The 25,637-nt window shown below is 36.4% G+C and overlaps 1 protein-coding gene across 4 annotated transcripts in view; it reads right to left on the bottom strand.

Moving 5' to 3' along the window:
• The window catches only part of MTA3 (metastasis associated 1 family member 3), a 138,071-nt gene that overhangs the window by 44,278 nt on the left and 68,156 nt on the right, over positions 1-25,637 (bottom strand). For all 4 annotated transcript variants that reach the window (XR_005626381.1, XM_039697924.1, XM_039697925.1 and 1 more), the window contains exons 9-15: positions 24,340-24,528; positions 19,089-19,163; positions 14,019-14,077; positions 11,338-11,462; positions 10,332-10,483; positions 9,086-9,308; positions 838-924 (exon numbers count right to left, since the gene is read on the bottom strand). Coding sequence is in view for 3 of the 4 variants with exons in the window: in XM_039697924.1 (XP_039553858.1) it covers positions 838-924; positions 9,086-9,308; positions 10,332-10,483; positions 11,338-11,462; positions 14,019-14,077; positions 19,089-19,163; positions 24,340-24,528 (910 nt within the window). In the remaining variant the exon portion in view is untranslated. The remainder of the gene's footprint in view (positions 1-837; positions 925-9,085; positions 9,309-10,331; positions 10,484-11,337; positions 11,463-14,018; positions 14,078-19,088; positions 19,164-24,339; positions 24,529-25,637) is intronic.

Consider the following 25,637-nt stretch of genomic DNA (forward strand, 5'->3'; position numbering starts at 1 on the left):
AAGAGAAGTTGTAACTACTATGAATAGCTGATTTCTATTTTAGTAAGGCAAGAGATTTACTGTTTACTTTGATCTAGTACAAAAAATCCCCTCCTGGTGACTAAAATTATGAGCAAAACTTCTAGACTAAGCTCTACACTCAGCTGTAGAGTTCACTTCTGTAGAACAGGATTAATACACAGCAGCATTATTCACTGCACCTCTGATCAACGGATGGATTTCTGTATCCATTTGAGGATTAACAGCCTCTGGGTCACCACAATTCTTATATGACTGTGCAAATATTTAACAGTCACTGATGGCCCATTGCAAGGAATCCCTATTACTAGATTTTTTCCTCTTCCCATTTACTTATAAGTTCATTGTCGTCTTGGTTGTGAACTCAATACACATTTCGTTGCACCTTTTAAACTTAGGTCATCAAATTACAAGGTATGTGTCAGCGTGGCTGAGGTCCCCTGCTTTTAAGTACAAAGTAGTATTGCAAATGGATACAAAGGCCACAGTAGAGTAGCCCTGAGCATACTGAGAATCTCCCCTTTGAGCAGTTATTCCTTTTATTTAGAGACCCAGACTATTTTTCACATTTTAAATTATATCAGGTTTCTCTCTGACATTTTAAACCAGTATCAGGAGGACTTCTGCCTGTATCCTGCAAGTTCAACCATGCAGTTTTGCAACTCATAGTGGACCACCATTGTTATTAATTTATTAACTTCGGAATTTTTTCACGTTACTAAAAGCATAAATCTCTCTTTCTGTGCATACCAGGCTAGGAAGCTTCAGCACACACTGAATGTTCACTTGGTTTGTTATTCTCTGGAGGCAGATACGCACCTAAATACCCAATGATACATGACAGTGGTTTTCTGGTGCTTTTTATCTTCAGAGGATTCCCAGCAAGTTCACAATGTCGATCTGCATCTGAGAATTTTAAAGAATAAAATTCAGTTTAAATATTTTAGTATTACAAAGAGATTTAGGATACACCAACCAGTTTCTGACTTGCATTTTTAACACAAATTTCTGGTTTTCTTTTAGCCCACCTTTTAGATTCTCCTTTTAATCATTAATACTTCTAATCATGAAAATTTAAAGGCAGGACATGTCCTCTTTCATGCAAGTGATGTTATGATTTTTTTTTGAAGCTAATGCAAGTTTTAACACCAGTTAGATTGCAGTTTTTGGCTACAAAGTCTTTCTGGAGATAGTCAGCCAGGCAAATGGAACACAGATGAAAAAAAATGCGGTTTTGGCTATTAAAAATTATTTACATTGAATTATTTGTTGTTTTCTACACGCTTCTCTATCTCTAAATGGGGCAATACAGAGTAAAGGATTTAAAGCTGGGACTACTGATTTTTTGTCATACAACTCTTCACTGTAGACTTTTCAACAAAATGGTCAGTTGTAACCAAGAATTACAGAGCTCAAATATCTCAAAGACTGTAACTTTCTGCTAAGTACATGAAAACTAGCAGTGCAGCAACTGCCTTGAATTTCCTGGTGCTACTGTGAATACACAAGCAGAGATTCCATCTGCATGTCCCAAACACAAAGTGTTAACATAAAGAGGTTTATGCTTAGACAACAAAGTCAGTCACTTAAGGCAAAAATTCACAAGGCACCAGGTTTCAGTAAATAATTTCAAGACGACTGGAATTAGACCATCTCTTTTTTTGTTTTTAATTATTCAGAATGATTGGGTTACCTGTCTCCCAAGAGCACATAAAAACCCCCAAAGAGAGCTTCCAGTATCCCTAGAATAGAGGTATTCTGTTCTGGACAAAACTGCATTCATACAGTGATTCTATAGATTGGGAGCTTTCTCAAATAGAATAACTTCCCACAAATACCTACCTAGAAGTTTTACAGAAAGGACACATTATAAATAGATTATAATTGCAACTCCTCCTTGTGTTTCACCAAACTTTTCTCATGTGCTTCATTCCAGCACATGAGACAGAGTAAACAGTAACAGGAAGAGGATAAGACACCAGGTAGAATTTACAATCCCTTATCGATTCTAATCTAGATCTGTGCAAAAATCATAAAGATCATGAATGCACAGCAATGACTGAAATAAGTATTTCAGATGTTCAAGAAGATGTTTTCAGTGCAGTAGGCAAAGCACAACTTACTTTAATAGATTAAGGAACCTACCTAAAATTATGGAAATACCAGTGGGTTTCAAATGTTCCAGAGCCCTAACGCTGAGTACATTAAGTACTTTTGTTACTTTTTCTTAATCACAAAACATACTGTGCTCAGGGAAAAAACCCAAAAGGCCTGGTGTCTGGAATGTTTTTAATATTGCAAACCACCTGAAATTATTTAAGTGGTAGAGCAGAATGATGTGTCTCCACTGACTCCCTCAGTAAAATAAGCAGAGGCTATACAGTATTTTATAGCTACTTTGAGAACTGCAAAGCATCACCTAAGAAGTAATTAGCAAGAAAAATTTCCAACTACGTGTCTTCACTGTAAAAAAAGATATTGAATCATGTTGTGGTATTTATATATGCCGACTGGGAGTACATACTGCAAGGAGAGCACAGTTTTCATACTTGAGATAAAGCATGTTCATCAAAGGTGAGTATTCCAAAGCACACCTATCTCCTGAAAGAGTAAAGTATGTTTAACAGCAGCAAATTTTGATCCACAATAAAGTGCTCCCATAAAAAGTATAATAAAGTTTACAATCTTTATGCAGAACACAGAGAAAAACATAGAAGTTGTATTGTGCATCATTCTCAAGTGTAAAACCAGAGAATAACATTTGGATAGGAAGTTATCAAAACTCCCAAAATTTAAAGGAAGTTATGCTAAAATCAAATATGATCTTTTATATGAGCAATAAAAATCTTAGTAAGACCAGTGAAGTAGTGGAAGCTATAAGAAAAAAATACATTTATAACAAGAAGGAATCTGATTTTTTTTTTAGTATATTTTTCAAACAGCAAAAGCAGAAATTGTACTGGTGTCAGTAGCAATAGATTATGAAGGTGTGAGGAAAATACACAAGAAAGACAAAGGCACAACAGAAAAGCCAAATGCATTCCTTGCATCACTGTTCATTGCAGAAGCATTTAGAGAAGCTCACTTCCAAAATACTTTTATGAGGAAAGTATGAGAACTGTGTCACATTGAAGTGTCCACAGGAAATATTTCAAAACAAACTGGTTAATCAGTAGAACCAAGTTACCAGGACCAGGTGGAATTCATCCAAACTGCTGAGCAGACACGCTGCTGGTGTTTAATGAATGCTTAAATGTTCTTGGTTCAAGAGAACAAAAACAGGGCAAATGTGATAACATTCCCCAGTAAGTAGGTCTGCAGACTGGCAGAAGGTTGCATTATTAATAGAGGCACACAGTTAAATTTGGAAACGTGAAGGGAGCCAACAAAGACCTTGGAAAGGAAAGCAAGTTGAGTGTGTTCTCAGGACTCGGTGGTGTCCTTGCAGCAGAAGGACGATGGCGCGCCGGCCTCACGCACACGCGGGCCTGGCAGGGCGGGGGAGCGAGGTCACTGCTCCCCTCACTCCTCGGCACACGACAGCCAGGCCCGTGTCCAGCTCTGGGGTCCCCACCAGGGAAGGGATACAGGCACACGGGAGCAGGGCCAGCTGATGGATTGGGTGTTTGGGTGCAGGACATGCAGGGCCTGGGGAAAGTGGCTCTGGGCAGCCCTGAGGTGGGAAGGACAACGGGACACCGGGTTGGCACCTGCAGCCTCCCAGCAGCAGAGCCTAGAGACACTGAGCCAGACCCTTCTCACAGGAACACAGGGACAGAACATCACACTGCTCCTGTCTGTAGCAGCAGCCAGGCTGGGAGACAGGAGATTGTTAGATACAAGGATAAGATTGTTTACTCTGAGGTTGATCAAACATTAGAGCAGGTGCCCAGAGAAGTCACGCAGTCTCCGTCTGGGGGGATACAAAAAGCTCATCTGGCCTAAAGGCCACATGAGCACGTGGACCTTATGCAAGGTGGGATTAGAGACCTTCAGGGTCCCTTCCTACTTACATGTCCTATAAACCACTGTCATAGGCCTGCCAGGACCCTCTGAGAGAACCATGACCTGCCCAAATGCAGCTGATCCGGCATCCAATTTGGCATTTCAGAGAGCTTTTACCACACTTGGTCACCAAAGACCTCTGCTGTCCAGCTGTTACAGGGTAAAATAGGCTTTTTCAGGAATTAAAACCCTATTAAATTGTCTGTGTAATCCCCAAATGACCTGTGCTGTTCAACATATAAAAGGGCAGCAAAAGAGGTGATTAGAGTGAAAATTTCCTGATAAGAAATTTCTGAGCATAATCAAAGCTAAAACTGATAGCAAAAGACAGAATCAGCATAAAGCAATGCATGTAAATGAATTCTGAAAAGGTAAAATCACCATAATAGACGGATATAATGACAGCTCCTACACCATCACAAAGCAGAAGAGTATTCATGGAGTCAGCATCAACAGCTTTCTAAAAAATATCTAGACAATACTAAAAAGAAATCAAAATCAGAATGTTTAAAATCTGGTTTTCCATCTAATGATGATAGGAAAACAGAAAACACGACTTTCTAAAATTATGGGAAATCTGTATCTTGAAGTGCAAATAATTTGGGGCACCATAACCCTAAAGAGGATATAGCACAACTAGAAAAATTCTAGGAAATAACATCACAAACCAGAGTGTAAAGCATTTTTTATGAGGTTTTAAAGCTGCCAAGCATAATGACTGATGTGGGCATATCTGATGTGACAGAGGTGAATTAAATCAGTAATGCCAATAAGATGATAACAAATGAGGCTGTGCTTTTAGAAATGAAAGTATTTTCTAATTATTTCCTTTTTTTAAAAAAAAATAGACATGTAAGTCTCTTGAGCAAGTTATTTCTCTTTGACATTCCATCATATCTTTGTGAAAATGCAGATCATCTAATGAATGTACTGTATTCCCTGAATTGTATTCTTAGAAACTTTGGAAAAAAAATAATATGCTCTGTCAATTATTTTGCTGGCTATTAAAATCTAGCATAAATTGTATTGAAAGATAACAACAGAAAATATTTTCATCCTAGATACAGCTAAAAGCTCTTCCATAGCTATCAAAATCAAGGATGCAAAACATAGTTTGTGAGCCAATACTCATAAACATTACTCAATTCAGATGAATGGGTAGCTTTGTCAGTAAAATACAAACTTTATGCTTACAAAGACAAATGAGTACCATTTTGCATATTCTACTGTTTTCACCTGTCTTTGTTGCATCAAACTAGATCACTAGCAAGTACTGTGTACCATATTTGTTAATAAATCAGAGGACTTAAATGTATAATAAATTTTCATCATGATCAGTATACCCATTTCCAGATAACTATACATATATTACACAGATAATTTATTATCATGCACTGAAAACATTTTGACAATCACGTCTACACAGACAACATGTAGTTATCCAGATCTAAATTACTCTCATTAATACATATAGTTATAGTGATAAAGCTATAGCCAAGCAATGGAAAAAGAAAAATCCCTCAAAAGTCTCCTGTGCTGAAGCAATAATGTTTACAGACGCATGGCTCACTGCCAGGCATTTATCAACCTGCCTGTGAGCTGCAAACAGATCCAGTCTCGTCAGTGACTGCTGAGAAGAATGCTCACTTTGCTTTTTCTCTAATTAAGAGACCTTCCCAGACAGGATGCTCTTATGCTCTTGCTTAACTTTCTTAAAAAAACATGCAATATATTCAAACTATAAAGGAGGGAGTGCATGAGATTTAGACCACGACAATTTCATCTTACTAAAGCAGTTCACCAATCCTAATTATTCCTGAAAAACCAGCAGACAAGTTTACTGTCACCAACCACAGTGAGTCTATTAAGTTCAGACAGAACAAAGTTTGAGCTTTCCATGATGAGCTGTGCTCCTAGCAGGAGGTGCTGTGCCTTCTCAACCTCCTGGTGGCCATCCCGAGATTGAACTAGGATGTAAATGCATCCTCTCCACTACCTCCTGCAGGCATCTGAGCAGGGGTCATGCTACAGGCTTCATTAATGAGGAAAATCTAATTCTCTGCACTATCTGAAGGAATAAAGAACACAGAATAGGACCTTGTTTTCTGCCAGTGGATATAATGGGCTGAGGGAGAGGATGCGGGTGGATGTTCAATAAGAGAAAATATTCTGTCAAAACCTTTTTGGTTTTCAGCTGAAAGATGCTTGGGCCTTAGGTTATCATTCCCAGAAGCGTCCATCCTCCTCCAAGACATGAGAAGTACCTGCAGATGCATTCAGGTACGCAGGTGGAATGCAAAAACCAATTTATTTTATGAGCTGTGACACGCTTGTTCAGACAGTCTTTCCCAGATCTGGGAATCAGCTTCATTTACAACCTGGCACTTCAACAAATTGCACAAGACTAAGCGGGCATAAAACCTGGTATGCAGCTGGGATAAGTGCCCCACCAATCCTTTTGTCTTCAGGTTTTATGGCTTCTGAGTGTTGTTATGGTGCCTAATGCAATATAGTTGGGAAATGCAGTTACATTTTCAAGAACCGGTTTGGCACACAAAGAGTCAGGTGACAAAGCATCTAAGCAGTTATTAGATTCAAGTTTCAGCAAATCAACATGGAAAACAAATTCCAAATCAGTTCTTGGGCATTGTAACCATCTCATGCCATATCACATCATGGGTGATTTGGTACTCTGACCAGGTTATTAGGTAAGCATGACTGTAACATTTCTAACACAAACACAGACATTCATTCAATACTGTAATTACTCAGGGGATCCAGCATAGTAAATCATTACTGCTAATTCAGGATCATGTTTAAAAATAAAAAAATCAAAAAATTCAAGATAGCCTTAGAAAAGGATTCAGGACATTTACAGGAAAAGAGAGACTACTGAGTTATAACATTAAAATCTACAGAGTGCACTAGGAACAGGTCACCAGATGATAGTACAGGGAAAAAAAATACAAAATATTCTTTTTCTTTACTTTGTTGCCTTTACTAGAGCAAAAATATGACAATGACAATGCAGGTAGAGCACTCTAATGATACCACAGAAAGAGAGATTGCCAGAAACAGAACATAGATTGTGGATACGTGTGTGTATATGAAGAAATGTGACTTAAATTAATTGAGGTATAATTAGGTTTCCACTGTTAGAACATTATTTTAATGCTGTGTTCAAAAACCATTTACAATTGTGACTTTTTTTCTTCAACCTGTGTTATGTCAGGTCAGGAAGCATCAGAATTCAAAGAGACAATCACAAGGTCTAAAAATTTGCTTAAGCAAAAAGAATCATGAAAGACAGACACAAACTACAGGGGGAAAAAAAAGTCTTTCTACTCTTGCTGTTAATCTGATGTAGAACTCTTTCACTCAAATAAGCTAAGAGAAAACACTCCCAGTTGAAGCAAGAATGACTATTTCCTGCTAAAATGCTCAGCTTTTCACTCCTCTATTTAAAGGCTGAACATGTGTTCTAGTCTAACAATTAACAGTTGGATGAATTTTTTTTCTTTTGGTTTTTCTTCTCCTTAAACAAAAGTTTCATCTTTTGAATATTTTTTACTTCAGTGAGTGAGGAAAACCACAGATATGGATAAAAAGATATAAAGTTCTAGTGAACTTCCGAATTTACCTCCATGATTCAGCAGAATCATAAATTTAAAGGTACAATACCTTTCTCTCAGAAAGTAACCTTTATTTTGCATTGAGGATTAAAAATATCTTAATCCATCTTTAGATATTGATTTAATCCATCAATATTTGTGTTGGTGTTTGTTCTTCTATGAAGAACAACTCATTTTATTGTCACAGTTGACACATGGTTTCCTGAAGTCTGAAAGTTGTTCCTGACTTGCATAGATTTAAAAGAAGAAAGAAAATGGCCAAAATAGTTTAAAAATTAGACAAGGACAATGAACATAAATATTCAGCAAGTTTTGGAGTACTGCAGAAGTAGGCGAAAAGTTTGCATATGCGTAATAGCTGGTCTTGAAGTACATAAAGGGAAAATAATTACTCAAAATCAGATTTTAAGCCTCCACGGAGTAAATTTCTTATAAACAGTGCAGACATCATCTGCATCTCAGATAAGTATGCTGGGAAAACATTTATTGTTAATCCAATGAACATGCTTATAAACCTCACATCTAATGATCTTAAAAGTTCTCTTCAATTCTAATACAATTGACAGTACAATGAACCAGCATGCCTCATCCTGGAATACCAAGCATCTGCTCCAAGAACTCAATCTATGGAAGACTGGGAATCATAGCCAGACAGTGTGAACAGTAAAACAATGTGCCCGGTGCAGATAGAAAAGCTGTTGAAATATTCAGTGACTTTGCAGCAGAATTTACACACATATGCAGGTGAAGACTTACTGTCACTACCTACAAAAACTCATATAGCCTTTTGTCATACTACTAGAAATTAATCAGGTCTTTATATTTTGTCTATAAAAAGAAGCAGCATAATACAGAATTTTATTTAGAATTAAAATTTAAAACTGGAACAGAAAATACCAAAATGATGCAACTATGATGAAGAAATGTGGCTATCACCACTATCTGATTGTCACAGTGACAAGGGACTGTATTGCACGCCACATTTAAATTATTATGAATCCCCAGCACCTGATTCTTTGACCAATCCATTGAAAAAAAAGTACATGTATAGATCTATAGGTTCTGCTCAGCAAATGATTAAAACAACAACAGAAAAGCACACTTTTTTCATTCCGCCTAGTAGGAAGAATGTATGTTGTGGCACTGATTTTCCCTTCCTACCCCCCATTTTTGTGAATGTCAATTTTTGAAAATGAATGAGGTAATAGTTATCACTTTTTTAATTAATTTGAAATGCTCCCACAGCCTAAGATCTGTTCAAGGCAACCAGACTTTATCCAATGTGTCAGTAATGCTGGACAAATGAAAAAAAAAATGAAAAGCAAAAGCGTATAGACAAGAAATGTTTATTGAAAAAGAAAATAAAATTAAAAGACAAAAATGGGTGGGAAGCACAGCACACAGAACTAAGAATTAAAAAAACATCTTACATTCTGCCTTAATGGCAGCACAGTTAATAGGGACAAAGGGACGTCGTGCTGCCTGCCGCAGCCGGAGGGTATTTTTGCAGACCTGACGGGCCAGTTTTGTCCAACAGGTGGTGTGCAGAAAGAAAGCCTGCCGTGTTTTCACCGCCGACTTGGGACTGCCCGTGTTACGGACCGGGGTGCCCTGCGTGGCCTGCCGGGACAGGTGAGTTCGGACATGCGACTCCTGCGGAGGGAACACAGAGAGCGTGATACATGACTGAGTCACAGAACGCAAACATCCCCAAAGTTTAAGATAGCCTTAGAAAAGGATTCAGGACATTTGCAGGAAAAGAGAGACTATTTAGTTATAGCATTAAAATCTACAGTGCAACTGAGAACAGGTCACCAGATGATAGTACAGGAAAAAAAACTAGAAAATATTTTTTTCTTTTTTGCATTTACATGACATGACAATGACAACACAGATAAGATCATTGTAATGATTCCACAGAAAGAGAGATTGCCAAAACCAGAACATGGATTGTAGATACATGTGTATATATGAAGGATTGTGACTTAAATTAGTTGAGGTATAATTAGGTTTCCACTGTTAGAACATTATTTTAATGCTGTGTTCAAAACCCATTAACAATTGTGACTTTTTTTTCTTCAACCTGTGTTATGTCTAGTCAGGAAGCATCAGAAGTCAAAGAGAAAAAAATAACAAGGTCTAAAATTTGCTTAAGCAAAAGAACGTAGTGTCCGTGAAAGACAGACACCACAGGGGAAAAAAGAAAAGTCTTTCTTTTGTAAAAAGAAGACTTTTTGTAAGAAGTCTTTCTTCTGAGGTAGAACTCACAGGAGTATGTGAATAACATGTCTAAGCACCTTACAAAAAACAGGCCCATGCATGAAGCCACAGAGCAGTCAACTCTGTTGAGAATGGATATATAATGCCATCCTAAATGAGATATTTTATAGTAGATTTAACATTTCAGATATAACACACCGTTTGACAGACAATATGACATTTGTACACCAAAAATGCAGGAAGCACATGCTTGTTTATACAAGAACTAGTTAAAGATATGACAAGGTCTGAGCACTGTACAATTCTACTTAATACAGAAAAAGCATTAATAAATTGAGTTTTGTAATACCAAAGTTGAATATATACATAAAAAACATTCCATTAAATAATCAAATCACAGCAGTCTTGTGAAAGCACCATGTTTTGTTTCAGAAAAGTTTGTCTACATAATCCTACCTCTGTAGGTTGGCTGGAAGACAGCTTATCTTCATCTGTCTGTGTGGGCATTTTCAGGCCACCATATTTCTTCCAATAAATCCAGCAAGATGCACACAACCTACATTGCATATTAGGAGGGCCCCAAGAATACCATTGGTGAGACTGCGGAGCTAAGGAGGAGAAAGCAGCACAGGTGAACTGGTGCATGCTACAGTCACTACAATCAATCCAAATGCTGCAATAGATGACTACATATGGCTACAACACATGGCAACAGCAGAGCATTGTATGGATAAATATTTAATATATTTGACATGGAAAGTTAGAATTGTTTGTTGCATTATTTTTTTATAAAAGCACCAGAGAGGTGAACTCCAATGGAATGTTTCCAAATGGAAACTTTGGAAATGCTTTTATAATGAATTTCAAACTAGGGACTTTGTATTGCTGAGATTTTCTCCCAGAAGACTAGCAGAAAAAAAACAACAAACCCACTATTTCTCATCTCACCCTGGAAGACAGGCTAATTAAGTTGGATTTTATATCTGCTATCATATAACCTCTGTTGAGGGCTGCTACTTCAAGAAGTCCAACAAAAATTATCAGAAATACACAAAACACTAGAAAGAAAAATTAGTCCTCCCCATGTTCCCCAACAACAACAGAGCGGGGAAAACACTCCAAAACTATTCAAAGAAAAAAAAAACCTCAAAAACCCTGCAGCCTTAAAGAAAAACCAAAATTAAAATTGAATTTAGCTTTGTGAAGGTAAAGAAATAACAGATCAATGCCACCATATTATATTACTTAAATTTTCTGATTTATTTTAAAATAAATCATAAAGAAATATGAATACTTTAATCAATATACTGAAGGCAGCTGTAACTTTAAAGATATTTCTGCCATAAGAGCAATTGTGAATTATCCTCTGTCACATGCTAACAAAAGTACATACCTTTTTTTCTAAAAGCATATATTAAGATTCACCCAAACTCTTGAGTCATCAAAAAATATATTTACTTACTATAGCAGCTTTCACAAGCCCGACCTATTACTGTGGCTTGTGCCTGGTAAGAGGCTCCCATTGCTCCGTTGACTGCAGCAGGTTTCCCATTGTTGCTGGATATTTGATTGGGATTTGGTTTATTGCTTTAAATAAATGTTTTTAAAAGTTGGGGGAAAAAAAAAAGGTGGTTTTATTTACTGGATGGTCAACATGAAGACAAACAATCTAAATCTGGAATTCTGATGTGTGCTGATCTATAAAACCTTCTTAAAATACCAAGAGTAATTTTTGTATTCCTCTATTGTTTTCAACATTGTCAGACACTTGCCATGTTAAGAGCTGCTCTGACACTTCAATTGCAGCTTTTACTGTGCTCACATGATCTAAGCTACTTGGCAAGCTCATAAAAGACCAACTCTCAGGGGTCAAACTGTTAACAAAAGTCTTGACATAGCACGGAATTTAACAAGGTGGTTCTAGTGAACAGACAAGGTTTACAAGTTAAGGATGGCCTTTGAGTGAAGTATAACAAGAGGAGCAACAGTGCCCATAATACTACAAGGTTGTTGATCCCAGAAAAGGATCAGTACTTCTTTTTCAGAGAGGACAAATAGCCTCCTGTCTGAAAAAGGAGTACACACAGTAATACAAATGTCATAACCATGGCAAAACTCACCCATATATCAGGTTGTTCTGTCTCAGTTCTCTTCTAAATTACTTCCACTCTGAGAAGGCTAAATAACTGGTTTTTGGATATTTCTGTTTGGCTTTTCAATATTATTGTACTATATCATTCTCATAATTATTATAACTTCTAATACTTCCGTGACTTTACAGGTCAATTAATTCAGAGAGCATTACTATAACTCCTCACTAGATTAAGTGCAATATTTCCAGAGTTTCAACTTTGTGAGTCTTAATTACCCTCAATGCAATGCAAGGCTGGATACATTGATTCCTAAGATAATTATTTGTCATTTTAGGTAGCAAAAAAGTATTCAAGAAAAGTTAAAATGACAATTGAAGAAACTTTGCTGTATCAAGTCTTTATTTCAAATGCCTACAAGTCTGTCTCCTGCTTTTTCCTTTTTCTCTGTATCAGCAAGAGACAATTTTACAATTTTCACATATTCTTTATCCTGGGCTCAAGGTACAGGAGAAGAGCTTGAAAGACAATTAAGTCTTCCACATTATGATCTGTTGCTTAGTTACCTTTCAGAAATGCCATGAATTGAAAGGGACTCTATGGAATTAAGGACAGAACCTTGCAATTACAGGAAATACCTAATGATCAAGTTCAAAAAGGTACTCAGCTCTGAGAATCAATTCTACTCAGATTTCAAATGCAAAAAAATGAGTCTTGAAGCAGAGCATTATAGCAGTCCCATGACCACCACAAAGCCTTAAGAAGTCCTACCATCCTCCTACTGTTGACTAGGGATTTTGTCTTGAAATGGAGGCAAAAGACAGGCAGTAAGATAAAAAAGCAAAAATCCCACCTCTTGAGACACATTTTGTCATCCAATACAGCTGGTCCCTACTGTGAACATATTGAAAATCCATAATTGCCCACATGGACCAAGGAAATTAAATTGAAAAAGCATAAAGACTGAGAACCTTATGGTTTTCCTAAAGCAGCCACTCATCTGAGAAGGTTAGGGAATACTCATACTAGAGTTTTTAGCTTTTTTTAAACAGTGTGACTTATCAGAGATGTGAGCTTCAAACTCACAAAATTTGTTCTGAGATAAGATTAAAATAAATTTAACAGTCTGCTGCTTTCATTGTTACATCTGTTTAAGAGAAAAAAAAAGCCAGTATGAAATATGGAAATGAAACTCTATTGTATGTAATTTATACAAGCCATCAAAAATCTTTGTGAAGTACTTCCTTTGTTATTACATTCTTCTGTTATACAAACACTCACAACAATGGGAAGTTCATATATAAGTAAACTGAATATACCCACAGAAAGCTTAGAAAAAAGTGATTTGGAATCCTTTCTCTCATCATAATATTGAGGAAATGATGAATATGTAGGAGGGATTTTATCTTTTTTCTACAAACCACATGTTAACAGAAGCAGATATAACATCCAGTTTAAATCTAAAAGAAATACAGATCAAAAACCCCTCAGAAGAAAAAAAGATTGCATTAATAGCACATGGTCAAATATAGAAGATATGGGGCTGTATGCTACCTTTAATTAAGAACCAGAATATCTCTTGTCTCTAGATGAAGAACAAATTTTAATCAGCCAGATAAAACTGTAATGGGAAATTACCTGATTTCATTTTATGTAATGACATTAACAACAGCTTCTACTTTGAAATATTGCATTTACACAAATATGAAGTGTGCTACAGGGATTTGGAAGAGATTGTTTTGGAAAAAGTGCTTTTTAAATTAATAGACTCTTCTTGCACGTGAACAGTCCACAGGTTGCACTTGATCAGCCTTTGTAAAACTTGTTATTCCAGACAAAAAGATTGCAGGTCAAAACCAAAGACAATAAAGTAAGAAGTTTTTACTTAAGACAAGAGTTTCTGGCATTTTTGGATTAAATTTCTGCATATAACAAATCCTGTGAAAGTAACCATTAAAGAGATGCCTAGGAAAATACCATGCATGTAACTGCATGTTACTGTTTCAATTTTACCTGCATATTATTTAAAAAATGAGTTTGTTGTTATACTCACTAGGTGGGGATGTATACTTGTTTCAATTTACTTTCTGCTTCAGCTGCTTTCAGACGTTTCTAGTTGAAAAATTAACACATTAAAATATTTTGTTACATTAAGGTATGACATTTCATAAAACTGCACACAATACATCTTTAAATTATTTCTATTTTGTGATTTCAGAAGAGCTTCCAAAACAAGTGTAGAAATCTACACAATGAAAATCATGAAAAAGAAGCTCTCAATTTTTAGTATTAGTTTGAAATCATAATATGCTGTCCTTCCCAGTAAAACCCACAGGCTTCACATATGTAAACTGTAAAAATGACAATGACAGTTTACATAAATTACAACTATATAAACATGTATGATACCGTGACAACCCCTCAGTGCAGAATTAAGTAGAAACTAAATGAATAAAATTGTGTTCCTCATCAGTCATGTAACAAAACTTCTTGGCTGCTCTGTCCAGACTGAGGCTGAGCTTTTTTTAACAGAGTACTAGTAACAATAAAGTCCACTGAATCTTAGCAATAACTAAATACTTACTAGCATTAAATGCCATCAAAACTGTGGTTCAGGAACATCACAGTAACAGGACAGCTATACTACTGTCAAGATAGACTGTGAATTTACTAAATCATTACTTTCTTCATACTTGCAACAAACTTAAACCATTTTGCACTTCTATAACGTTGAGAAGTTTTAGTTATTGCCATATATTATACAAGTAACTAAGACAACAGTTTTTTCAGCAGTGGCACAAGAAATACTGAGTTTATTGTGTCCACAGGTTTTCCAAAATATTTGTATGTAAAAGATCAAGAAAAAGCATTATATATATTTCCCTGCACTTTCTGTACTCAAGACATTACTTCTATTCACTGGAGAGAAAAAAGAAAAAGCAAGAGAGAAAAGGATTTGAGTCATGGTCAATTTCATTACAGAAGATAAAAAAAGGAGGGGACACATTTATAGCCAGCAATAATAAATCAGTACTACCTGTCTTTATCAGGTGATTAAAACTCAGTCCTTCATTTCACCTGCAGTAGCCACTTCTCCTCTCTGCTGTACCCCTATTTTTTTTTTTTATATCCAACATTTGCAAGGTTTATAATCCAGGAAAATATTTCCCACCTTGAGAAAACTATCATTAGATGTCTCTGCTCTGAGAGTCCTGAGCCATGAGGTGAGTTGCAGCGTTATTCAGCTTTACTGGCCCAGCAGTCTGACTAAACCTCCTGGTGTAAACTGCTGTTCTTCTCCATTTCATTAAGTTGCCTCTGTGTTGTCCATTTATAAAACTCTCACTTCTAAAACTGCATCTTAAAGGGGTAATATGTAACAAATAGACTTCTTCATCAGTCCATGCCACCATTAATTATTTCCTGTGCAATGAGAGCTTTTTTTCCATTCATGTCCAAAATAGATTTTTTTTTCCTTACAGCTTTTTGCTGTTCACAGATGCCCATTTTGGAGCTACAGAAGTTAATCCTTGTTGACACTGCCGGTACAGTAGCAATCTTTCCCCAGTGCAAGGCTTGACTACACTGCTCTACCCTCAGTAGGCCCATAGAAAAATGCAAACATGGTCTGCTCTGCCTGGGTCAGTTTTTACAAGAGCAAGGAGAAAGAACAGCACAGCAGCACCATGCTCCAAGTCTCATAAACTAGAAGTTTTTAACCTGAGAACATTTCACAGCCCCAGGAGAGGAGCTCCCAATGGTGAACTCCCTCTGCTTAACAGCAGGACACAAGTTTTCTACAACTGTCTCTCACTCTTTTTCATATTATATCAAACAATATAGAACTTGTTTGCAGCCTGACAGAAGCATGTGAAACTGCCAGGCAAAGGGTTACCACACATTCCTCAGAGCTTCCTAACTGGTCCATTCTACAAAAATGAGTAAATCTCACTGCACACCTACCATGAGCAAAAGAGAAAATACAATAATGGGCAAAAAAGGATGAAAGCAACCCTGAAGCACTGCCAGAATGTAGAGGCATGTGTAGGAAGCTGTATTAAGCCCTGCTGGCAGTGTCAATAAGAAGTGACTATATACACATTGATTAAATTTTAGCATACTTTCAGTACTGGCATGGGGATTGTAAGGAATGCAATATAACAATTGCTTTTCTCCTGTATTTACTAAAGGGAATTACCTACTGCCTTCTAAAAAAGCAAATCATGCAATGCCATTTCAGTATAAGCTATATTTTTATACATTAAAACTATGGCTAACTATTGGTCTCTAAACGCAACAGAACATGTCACAGCCTGATTCCTCACTGACATATCAACTTCTAAGTACCAAGAGAGAGGAAAGGAAGAAGAAAGAAAACTACCAATAGTTGCAGTTTCTGAGATTAAACCTCTGTCTGTTGAAAACTAGAGACAGAACTGGTAAAAGCTGGAGGCTGAAACTGAAAATATTTAGACAAGAAACAAAGCACCAGTTTGTAACAAATCCCGAGAGCAATGTAATAAATTACTGGAGCAATGTAACAAAGAGAGCTGATGCTTTACCAGGAAAAAAATTTACATCTTAAACAGTATTTCAAACAGGTCTTACAGACTGCATTGCAGGGGAGGTCAGAATATACTAACCCAGTTTTTCACCTGGGGTCTAATGCTTTTAATTAACTACAATTGAAAATGAATATTTGTGGGTTTTAAGAACTTTTGTTAAGAATATCAACTTACAAATATCCCAAGAACTGACCACTTCCCTAAATTAGTACTCTTTTCAACAGTGGAAACAAAGAAATGAGATGTAATTGTAATATATTGTTGCAGTAGAGCAATTTAGCTACCATATGTGTTCACTCTTTTCCTCTTATGAAGTCTTTTCCCATTGAACTGGACTTTCAAGAAGATCATCACAAATAAGTTTTCATTCAGTAGAATCAATCAATCAAACCTGGCCATCCTCAAATACTGTATATAACATAGTGGTCACGAGAAGTGCCCTATCACCAGGAATGATTACCCAAGGCTGAATTAGTTTTGCTAGACAAGTTCAGAGAACTTTAACATATCTTCCCTTCACTTTGACTTGAAGGGAAGATGTTCTCAAAGCAAGGTGGTAGCAGTACCTTCACTGCCATTAAATCACCACATTTATAACCTAACAAGAATAACATTTAGTAAAAATTATGATAAAGAAACCTTTCTTATGCCTGACACAACACATCCAATTCACACAAAGAAGTAAAGATAATTAAAAGCAATTTTTCATATTAAATCACACCAATCTAGAACTCAGAGACTGTATTTTAAGATTCGAGTATGTGCATTGACCTTTTTCATCTTCCCAATCCCACCAGTCCCCCCGCCCCTCAAACATGAGATTTAGAGAAGAATGACTCTGAAATGTCCACTTTATTACCAAATACATTTTCTCCCTGAACTACATTCAAGTATCACTGCTTGTTCTTTTTGGGAAAGAAAATCTTGCAGATATTGTTTTGACTGAACTGTATCAATTCTTACCATTCAAAAAAAAAACTAAACAAGGGTATGATGAAGTTCTGATCCCTTCTTAGGATTGATTATAGCAATGTTAACCAGGATAAAAATTAGGCATTTGGCCTACACTGGTTTTATTACTGACGCTCACATACGTGACCCTGAAAGAACACGTCTAAAGAATTCCATCCTGCGTGTATTGCCATGGTTTGAGTAGGATGTTGGAAGTTTATTTAGTTACAAGTAAAACACAGGCATTTACCAGAGCATTCAAGTTGCAGATAAAAAGCCTACATGTTTTTCCTGTAAAAACCCTAATCCTGTGAAAGCATATGCAATCTTAACACATACACCTTGTTCATTGTAGTAATAGAATCATAAATAGCTCTAGAGAACTACAAAAGGAATCTTAGCCTTTCACCAACTACTCCAGAGCAAGTATTTCAGAAAAAACCTCACACTTTTATCTGATTCTTAACGATAATCTGTTGCCCAGCCATTAAGAGCTGACAAGATTGCACAGCAAATCTCTGTTGACAGCACCTTTTTAGGATAAAAATCAACAGTGAAAAAAGGGGTTAAAAGTGAAAGGAACAGTGACAAACCTAGAAAAACATGCCTTTATATGGAACATATTATATTCCATTTGTATTATCCACAGAACTGAAATGTCCTAGTCATACTCCAAGACTCTACCATGCAGTAAAACACCTTTCCCTTATTTTCCATGCCCTAACAAGATGATATAGAAACAAATAAACCAGGACAACCTAAAGTAACCATCCCTCTGATCATTTAATTTGAAACATATCCAAAGATCCATCTAACAGTATAACCATAATTATTACAGCATAAACATTCTTTTCAATACACTGTCCATAACATCACCATCAATTATGCAGCAAATAAAGGAGCTACTGGAGCTACTAGCTTAGGCATTAAATCAGAAATTAAAATGGAGCCTTTTAAAGTATTCTACGGTCTAAACCAAGGAGTAAATATATACAAAATACAGTATATAAAAAGCATCAACACTGACAATTTGCCTAAACCTGCTAAAAATATCCTAGTATTGGTACCCAACATAATCTTAACACGTTTTTGCTCCACAGCAACCCAAACAGCTGCACATGCAATCAGATGGATGAACAAACCCACAGTGTGCAGAATGGTCTCAATTTTGAAATGCTGGTAATGCCAAAGTAATGCTTCATCCAGAAGTACCAATTAAAGGTTCATCACACTAGCAGCCACTGTAACACAACATATTTTTGTACTTCTTTCAGTCCCATGGCAGAGCTTCACTACCTAAACTATTTGTTCTGCAGCCCATTTCTGTCTGATCCCCTACTGAAGGAGGAACCAGGAATCCCATTCCTTCAAACTGGCATAGAATACAAATAGGTTAAAAAGCTCTCCACAGCTATGGGATGTACAGCGGGCACCAGAGGATTCAACAATGCAGCCTGTAACAGCACTGGTCTATACCCCAAAACATTACCTTAGACCTCCCATCATGTATCTTTTCAAGAGCACAAACAGATTTTTATGGTTTAACAACATCACTTTTTTTAAAGAATATCTCAGACTGGTTCATTCTGAAATAGTAATTGAATTACCTGCTGCACATATCTGTCAGTGGTTTTCCACATGTAGTAATACTCAATGATGCTAGTCAGCGACTTCCAAGGGAGCTGAAAAACATTTGTTACAAGTTAAAGTGGTTCCAAGAAATTGCAATGTTCACTTCTTATTAAACACATGTTAAAATCAAGTATAGTTGAGACAAATAGTAAAGTGTTAAATAACTGCATTAGAATCCATATGCAAACAAACACATATTGCAATTAATAACACACAGCCTTTCCTTACAGTTCACAAGTATGCAGAATTATGGCATCACACATCCAAATCTAAATGTAATTTATTCTGTTTAAGCCACATAGTTAAACAAAATGATCAAAACAGAATGCAGATTTCCATCAGGAAACACAGAAGGTAATATCTCTTTTATAAAGTGTGTCCGTTGGAGAATAACATTAGGACTAAAAGAAATCATCTTGACAAGACTGTGCTTGAGTCTCATGGTAATTTTACTCTTAAAAATACAAAGGATACCATACATAGTTCAGATTTTTCATGTCCCATAACAACTCAGCTGCTCATACATTACCACTAGTTTTGCATAAACTCCCACATGCTCTCAACTATTACCAAGAAACAAAAGGATGTGAGGGACGAATGTTACCCTGAGCAACATGAGTGATACTGACAATAAATATTTCAAAAATCTCTGTACAAACAAGGTGCCTTTCATAATGACAATTATTTTGGGTGCCCACGTTCATCAGTAAAATAAAAAGGTCTTAAGTGTAGGGTAGAAAAGTAGGCGATCATTTTTAATTATCACCAAATAATCTATTTAACTCCACAAGGTCTTTCGATATTTTAAATTAGGATGTCTCATCCAAACTTTATGCAATTTTTCTTCATAACTTGGAAATGTTACTAATTTGTGTGTTATATTTTCTAGAGGCATGCATTAATGCAAATATTATCTGCTTTCTAGAAACGAGGATGATCTTTAGGAGGATCCAGAAAATACAGGTGTAGATGCTGATCTTTCCAACCTTACTGACCGCACTAGGCAGCTTTCTGCATGTTTTAAGCCAAAAAAGGAGTTTCCTGCACCTTTAGTTAAATTCCTAAAACACCAGAGGAACACTTTCTCAAATTACCTCTCCCTTCACGCAGGAGCTCACTAATTTTTCAGGTTTCTTGATTCAGGTTCAGAGTCAGAAGTGTTCCAAAGTGTGTGAATCCCTGAACATTTACATTTGATCCAAAAGCAGCAGGGTATGAAAGGCTTATGCTGATGTTTTAATAAGTAGCAACACAATTCAGGTTCCTAAAATTCTTTTGCTTTTTCAGGTAAATTATGCCTTGAGAGAAATCTCAAAGAGGCCAGTGACAAGAAGATGTGTTTGGTGTGAGGTGACAGATAAAATGATTCTCGGTCTTCAAGTCCACATTCCCCTTGGTATCCAGGTGAAATGCTGTCCCCCCAAGTACCAGACATTGTCAATTAGTACATTTTAGCATATTGATAGTTAGTTTCCTTCCTGAATATTAGCACATTCATGCTACAAATGTTTGCCATTTCTCTAGAAAATATTTCAATCTGTTTTAACTATGGCTGTGACACCAGTATGTTTATTTACTCACTAAGTATCTATAATTGAAGGAAGATAATTAAGATGCTTGGATCAAATAATTGTAATATTTTCATACTTTGATTCAAAACTTGGAGAAGCTGCTAGACTGAGTATGGATAACCTGTATTCCATTTACCCATCCACTTAATGCTCTGAACTGCCAGTGAAGCTGTGAACACCATAGATTAATACATTGTCATTTCCAAATTCTGTCCTTGAAAGAAGTAAATATGCTTATCTGCACAACAGTTTCGAAGGAGAAAATTAGCAAAAGCTATCAGCTCTACAAAAACAGAGAGACGGGAGTTTTAAGTTTCTTTAGTTTCTCCAGGCTAAAAATAGACCAATCAAATCATATCAGCAAGAAAAATTTAGGATTATAAAGCATCTTAAAATTAACATTGTAATTTTAAGCCATGTTTTCACAATTTTCTGAAGCTGGAAAACAGTTGCTCTAGCTTTCTAGAAACAGTCCCTACTCTTGATCACCAAGGCCTTTCCTGCCATATCTGGGATCTAATAGTTGTAAATTTGTGAAAACCGTTGATAATGAAAAACTAAGAATTAACAAGCATAACATCTTTGTCTTACTGTTAGGAAAATAGTTACATTTGGAGAACATAAAATATCTACTCTTTTCCCATTCTACTACTCTGGGATGTGAAATAATTCAAGCACATCAAGAAAAGTGAATTAGCTTATAATGTTTAGCTTGATGAGGATTCACACAGAGTAAAGACAGAAGAACGTCTCCTACAAGAGTCAATGAGTCAACGGTCAATGAAAATTATTATTCAAAAGCTAGACTGGTAACTTGATTACAATTCAGCATCTCCTATCTATGAAAAAGACATAACGACCTTTACACCATTTAACTTATAACAATCTTGTTTACTAACATTTAGTGTTTGTAACTTAATGCTTGAGCTGCACATTGAACATCAAACAGTGGCAGTTCCCAGTAACTGCTGGAAAAGTAAATTAATCTGCCCTTTACAGAACTGTCATGTAAGGACTGCAGTTGCAGCTGCTATGCCTTGCAAATCTGGGCCAACACAGAAAAGGCAACTCCTCTGGGATTTAGTGACTCAGGCAGGTAATACACCACCCTTCTGCTTCAGCAGACTGCTACCAACCCCTTTCTGCCATGCAACATGATTTTCTTGCCTGTCCTGTGGCACCACTGCATGATTGCTGAGGTTGGAGTTTGATCTCAGGCACTGCAGATTTAATTTTATCATTAGACCCTACTTGGAGACCCAAAAAGTTCACATGTACACTATCAGCTCATTATCTTCTTTACCCTTGCTCTTACAACACATCTTGGAGTACTTAGATACCTATCAGAAGTAAGCTTATCAACGGCTGCCACTGAAGAGAGGGAGGAGAACACATGAAAGTACTATCATGGAAAAATCACTGCTTATATGCTACATAGTTATACCTTCCTCACCTTGCAGAAACTTTTCACATATCAGTGATCTAGATCTCAAAGGACCATTTTCAATGATTACTTAAAAAGTAAATGTGTGTTTTCAAATCCCTGCATTTTTAGATTGCTACATAGGAAGTGAGAACCCATAAATTTTACACTAGAGAAATTAAGAAATCCCCAAACTACACAATGGCTAACATAATTGAAAGATTTCAAATTACATAGAATTAAATAAAGACTGTGCACTGTTCTTAGTACCATATAAATTGGGATATAAAATAGATGTTCTTCTAAGGATGTTTTTAAAATGACACTTTTCCAAAGATTAAAAAAAAAGTGACTAAGAAAAGATAATATGCCTGTTCTAACTAAAATAAGCTATAATTAATTAGTGCTCCACATCCATTTGTGCTGCACTCTGACTCACGGTTAAGGGGCCCCCTGTAGGCTACACAATGCTATCACCAGATCTCCGTGTGTCTCCGGCTTTGGGAGGAGACCAGGGCAAAATAGTCAGGGCAAAATAGTTGCATTTTGGGAAGGAAGATTTAGTGAAAAAGGGAGAGTATCAGGACAAAATTTTATCAGTGTATCCAAGACAAAATTTTAACACTGTAAACAGCTTCTAGTAAAGTCATTCAAATATCTAGCATTTGAATATTACAAATATTGCAGAAGCAATTCTTGTGACATGTTACTACACTGCACCACTTTCATGCAATAGTAGGTAACACAGAAATTACACAGAAAAATACCATATAAATGCCGTAGAAATACCAGAGACAAGCCTTCTGCATGCTTGCTCACAAATTGTGTTAGAACACAACTTGTAAACAGCCAATAAAACATGTTATATGCTTAAGGCATTTTCAAAAGCCAAATATTATATATTAGGAATCATTTAATTAGAATACATAGCTCCTGAACTATTGTACACTTACAAATGAGAACCATTTGTCTGTATAAGAAATAATATGGAATTTATTTTACCTTAAGATTTCTGTTCTAAAATATATATAAATATTGTTTTTCAATAATACTTCCTTGAACCTAAAAGAGCTGTTTCAGCCATGATGCAACTTTCAACCTTATGTCACCAATGTAATGAACATTTTCTCCCTTAGGAATGTCAAAATTAAGCATGCAGATATAATACACCTATTAAAATGTCAGTTCTTTAGAAAAACAATAGCCTTCGCTTCCCACCTTCATTCAATTACCTGTTCCATTTCAAATCTGTGAAAATGAAGGAAAGACAGCTCATTGCCAAGCCTCCTCCCACTGTCCTGTAAGGACTTCTGTCTTGTAAGGACTTCTACATTTACCATACAACACCCTTTCCCCCCGCCCCAAAGACTATTAATAAACTTCTGCAAAGAAAATTTAAAAATCTGAGTTCTCAGAGTCATGCAGTATGAGATGAATGTGAAAATGTTTAAATCAACTTCAGTCTTAAATTATGAAATTCCTTTGTTTCAAATCTTAACTTTTTCATGAAGCCCAACTTGAACATGGTACAGCAGAGGAAATATTTTTCCTTGAAAGAAAAAGGCTCTCCATAAAATGTGGAAAAAAATTGCAGCAAATTACTAGCAATTCTAGCAATCAGTGTTAGAATCCATTTAATTTCATTACTCTGCATTAGAATTAGCAAATTAAAGGTTTACTGTCCTATAGTCTGATACTTAATACAAAAATGATTATAGTTAGAACATATTGGAAAACATTTCTTTTACTTTTCAGAACTGCCAAAACATCTAATATGTCAAAACAACTCCCTGTAGTACATTTTAAAACCTATCTGAATACAAATTTCTCTCTGCTAGGAAACCCCAGCTTTCCAAAAACACCCAGGGGAGCCAGCCATGTAGCTGCTAATGAATTTCACTGGAAATTGTGGAAACACTGCAAAGTTCCTGGACCTTTTTCAAATGGTTGTAAGATCCTTGTAAAAATCCTTATTGGAGTATCTCAGCATGAAACCTACTACCTGATATTAAAACACTAAAAAGATTCTCTTCTGTCACCATCTTTCCAAACAATAGCATTGAACAAGAAAGCATATTGCCTTTCAGCCAGATAAAATGCATAAATATGTTAATCACATGTATCAGCTACACAGATTTCTCCCCTAGCTAAACCTTCCAAACCTACAGAAAGCAGCTATGCTCAACCACAGCAAAACACAGCTCCAGGAAAGGGCACTACTTTCATACTTACAAAGTCTTGTCGAATGTCATTGAAGTCCTTGCCATACTTTTCCAAAGCCTCTTCAAATAAACTAGCTTCTGATGCTGACCACTCCTCCATTTCATCTCTACACAAGACAGGCCCTCCCAGTGGCACCAGGACACCGATGGCACTGCTCAGATCATAGTTGTGTTTATGCAGTGTGTCCATTGCATGAAACTGGCAGGGACAAGGAGACAATAAAGACATGTTTAAATAGACACTAGTCCATCTCAGTTAATGCAAATTACATATATTATTCTTTGTAAAGCAAGCAAGGAGCCTCAGTTAATACTAAATTTAGAATCTATCTTGATATCATAGTTTTCTGCTGTGGAATAAGAGGAAAAGAAATGGTTTATTACTTAATCTGTGAAAGGAAATACCGTGATAAAATGTTTACCAAAAATGATATTAGTTTATTAGTTCCTGAAAATTACTAGCAAACATTTCTAAAGAATCTCTTGTTGGCAGAAACTGGTTCCAAGAAACCCAATAAAGACAGTGCCATATATTGACTGTGGGGCCATTTTCAATTAACAGAAGCTCTAAATAATAACTAAAGAGCTGCTCAGACTTCTGTGAGCTCAATATTCTCATTGCTACAGCAGGAAGACATTTATTGTTTTCATTATCATCATACTGAAAGAGCAGCAAAATTTTTGTCCCTTGCTAAACACTGTTATCACAGACCAGTAAATAAGGTTTCTTTGGTTGATTCCCTTTTGTTATAAAAGGAAAAAACAGAAAACAAACAAATTAAAACTTCCTACTGTAGGTAACACTGAATGCTCCCATTGCTAACCAATGATGAGGAATATAAAAAGTAAACAAAACCAACTGTCGGGAAAATGAGCAGCACGAAAACAGCATTTCTGACTCAGCATCCCAAAAGACTCCATCAGCACAATCCAACTGGCTGTGCTGAAGGAGGTATCAGAGCTGTAAGTGTGCTAATGTCTGTGACCCTCTATCAGTGCCCTCCCAATGTGTCCCACCACAGTGCTGAGCTCCAGGTGTAGCATGCAAACTTTCACAGGGCCACAAACCCTGCCATGAGAAAACCTTGCTAGGAAGGAGCACTCCTGCATTATGTGTCAGTACAGCAATTCCAGCGGAGCTTATGCATACAAATCCTGTGCAAATAATGGATTTTTCTTGTTTTTTGCCATCTTCTATCAATGATTATTGTCTTTCTTCAATGTTTACTATAAGTCTTTGAGTGCCATCAAGCACGAGAATCTGGAACCATTTTGTCTGCAAGAAGCAATGTCACTATTATCCTGCAA

This window comes from Passer montanus, unplaced genomic scaffold (assembly GCF_014805655.1).
Source record: "Passer montanus isolate IOZ18808 unplaced genomic scaffold, ASM1480565v1 scaffold12, whole genome shotgun sequence".
Classification (NCBI taxonomy): Eukaryota; Metazoa; Chordata; class Aves; order Passeriformes; family Passeridae; genus Passer; species Passer montanus.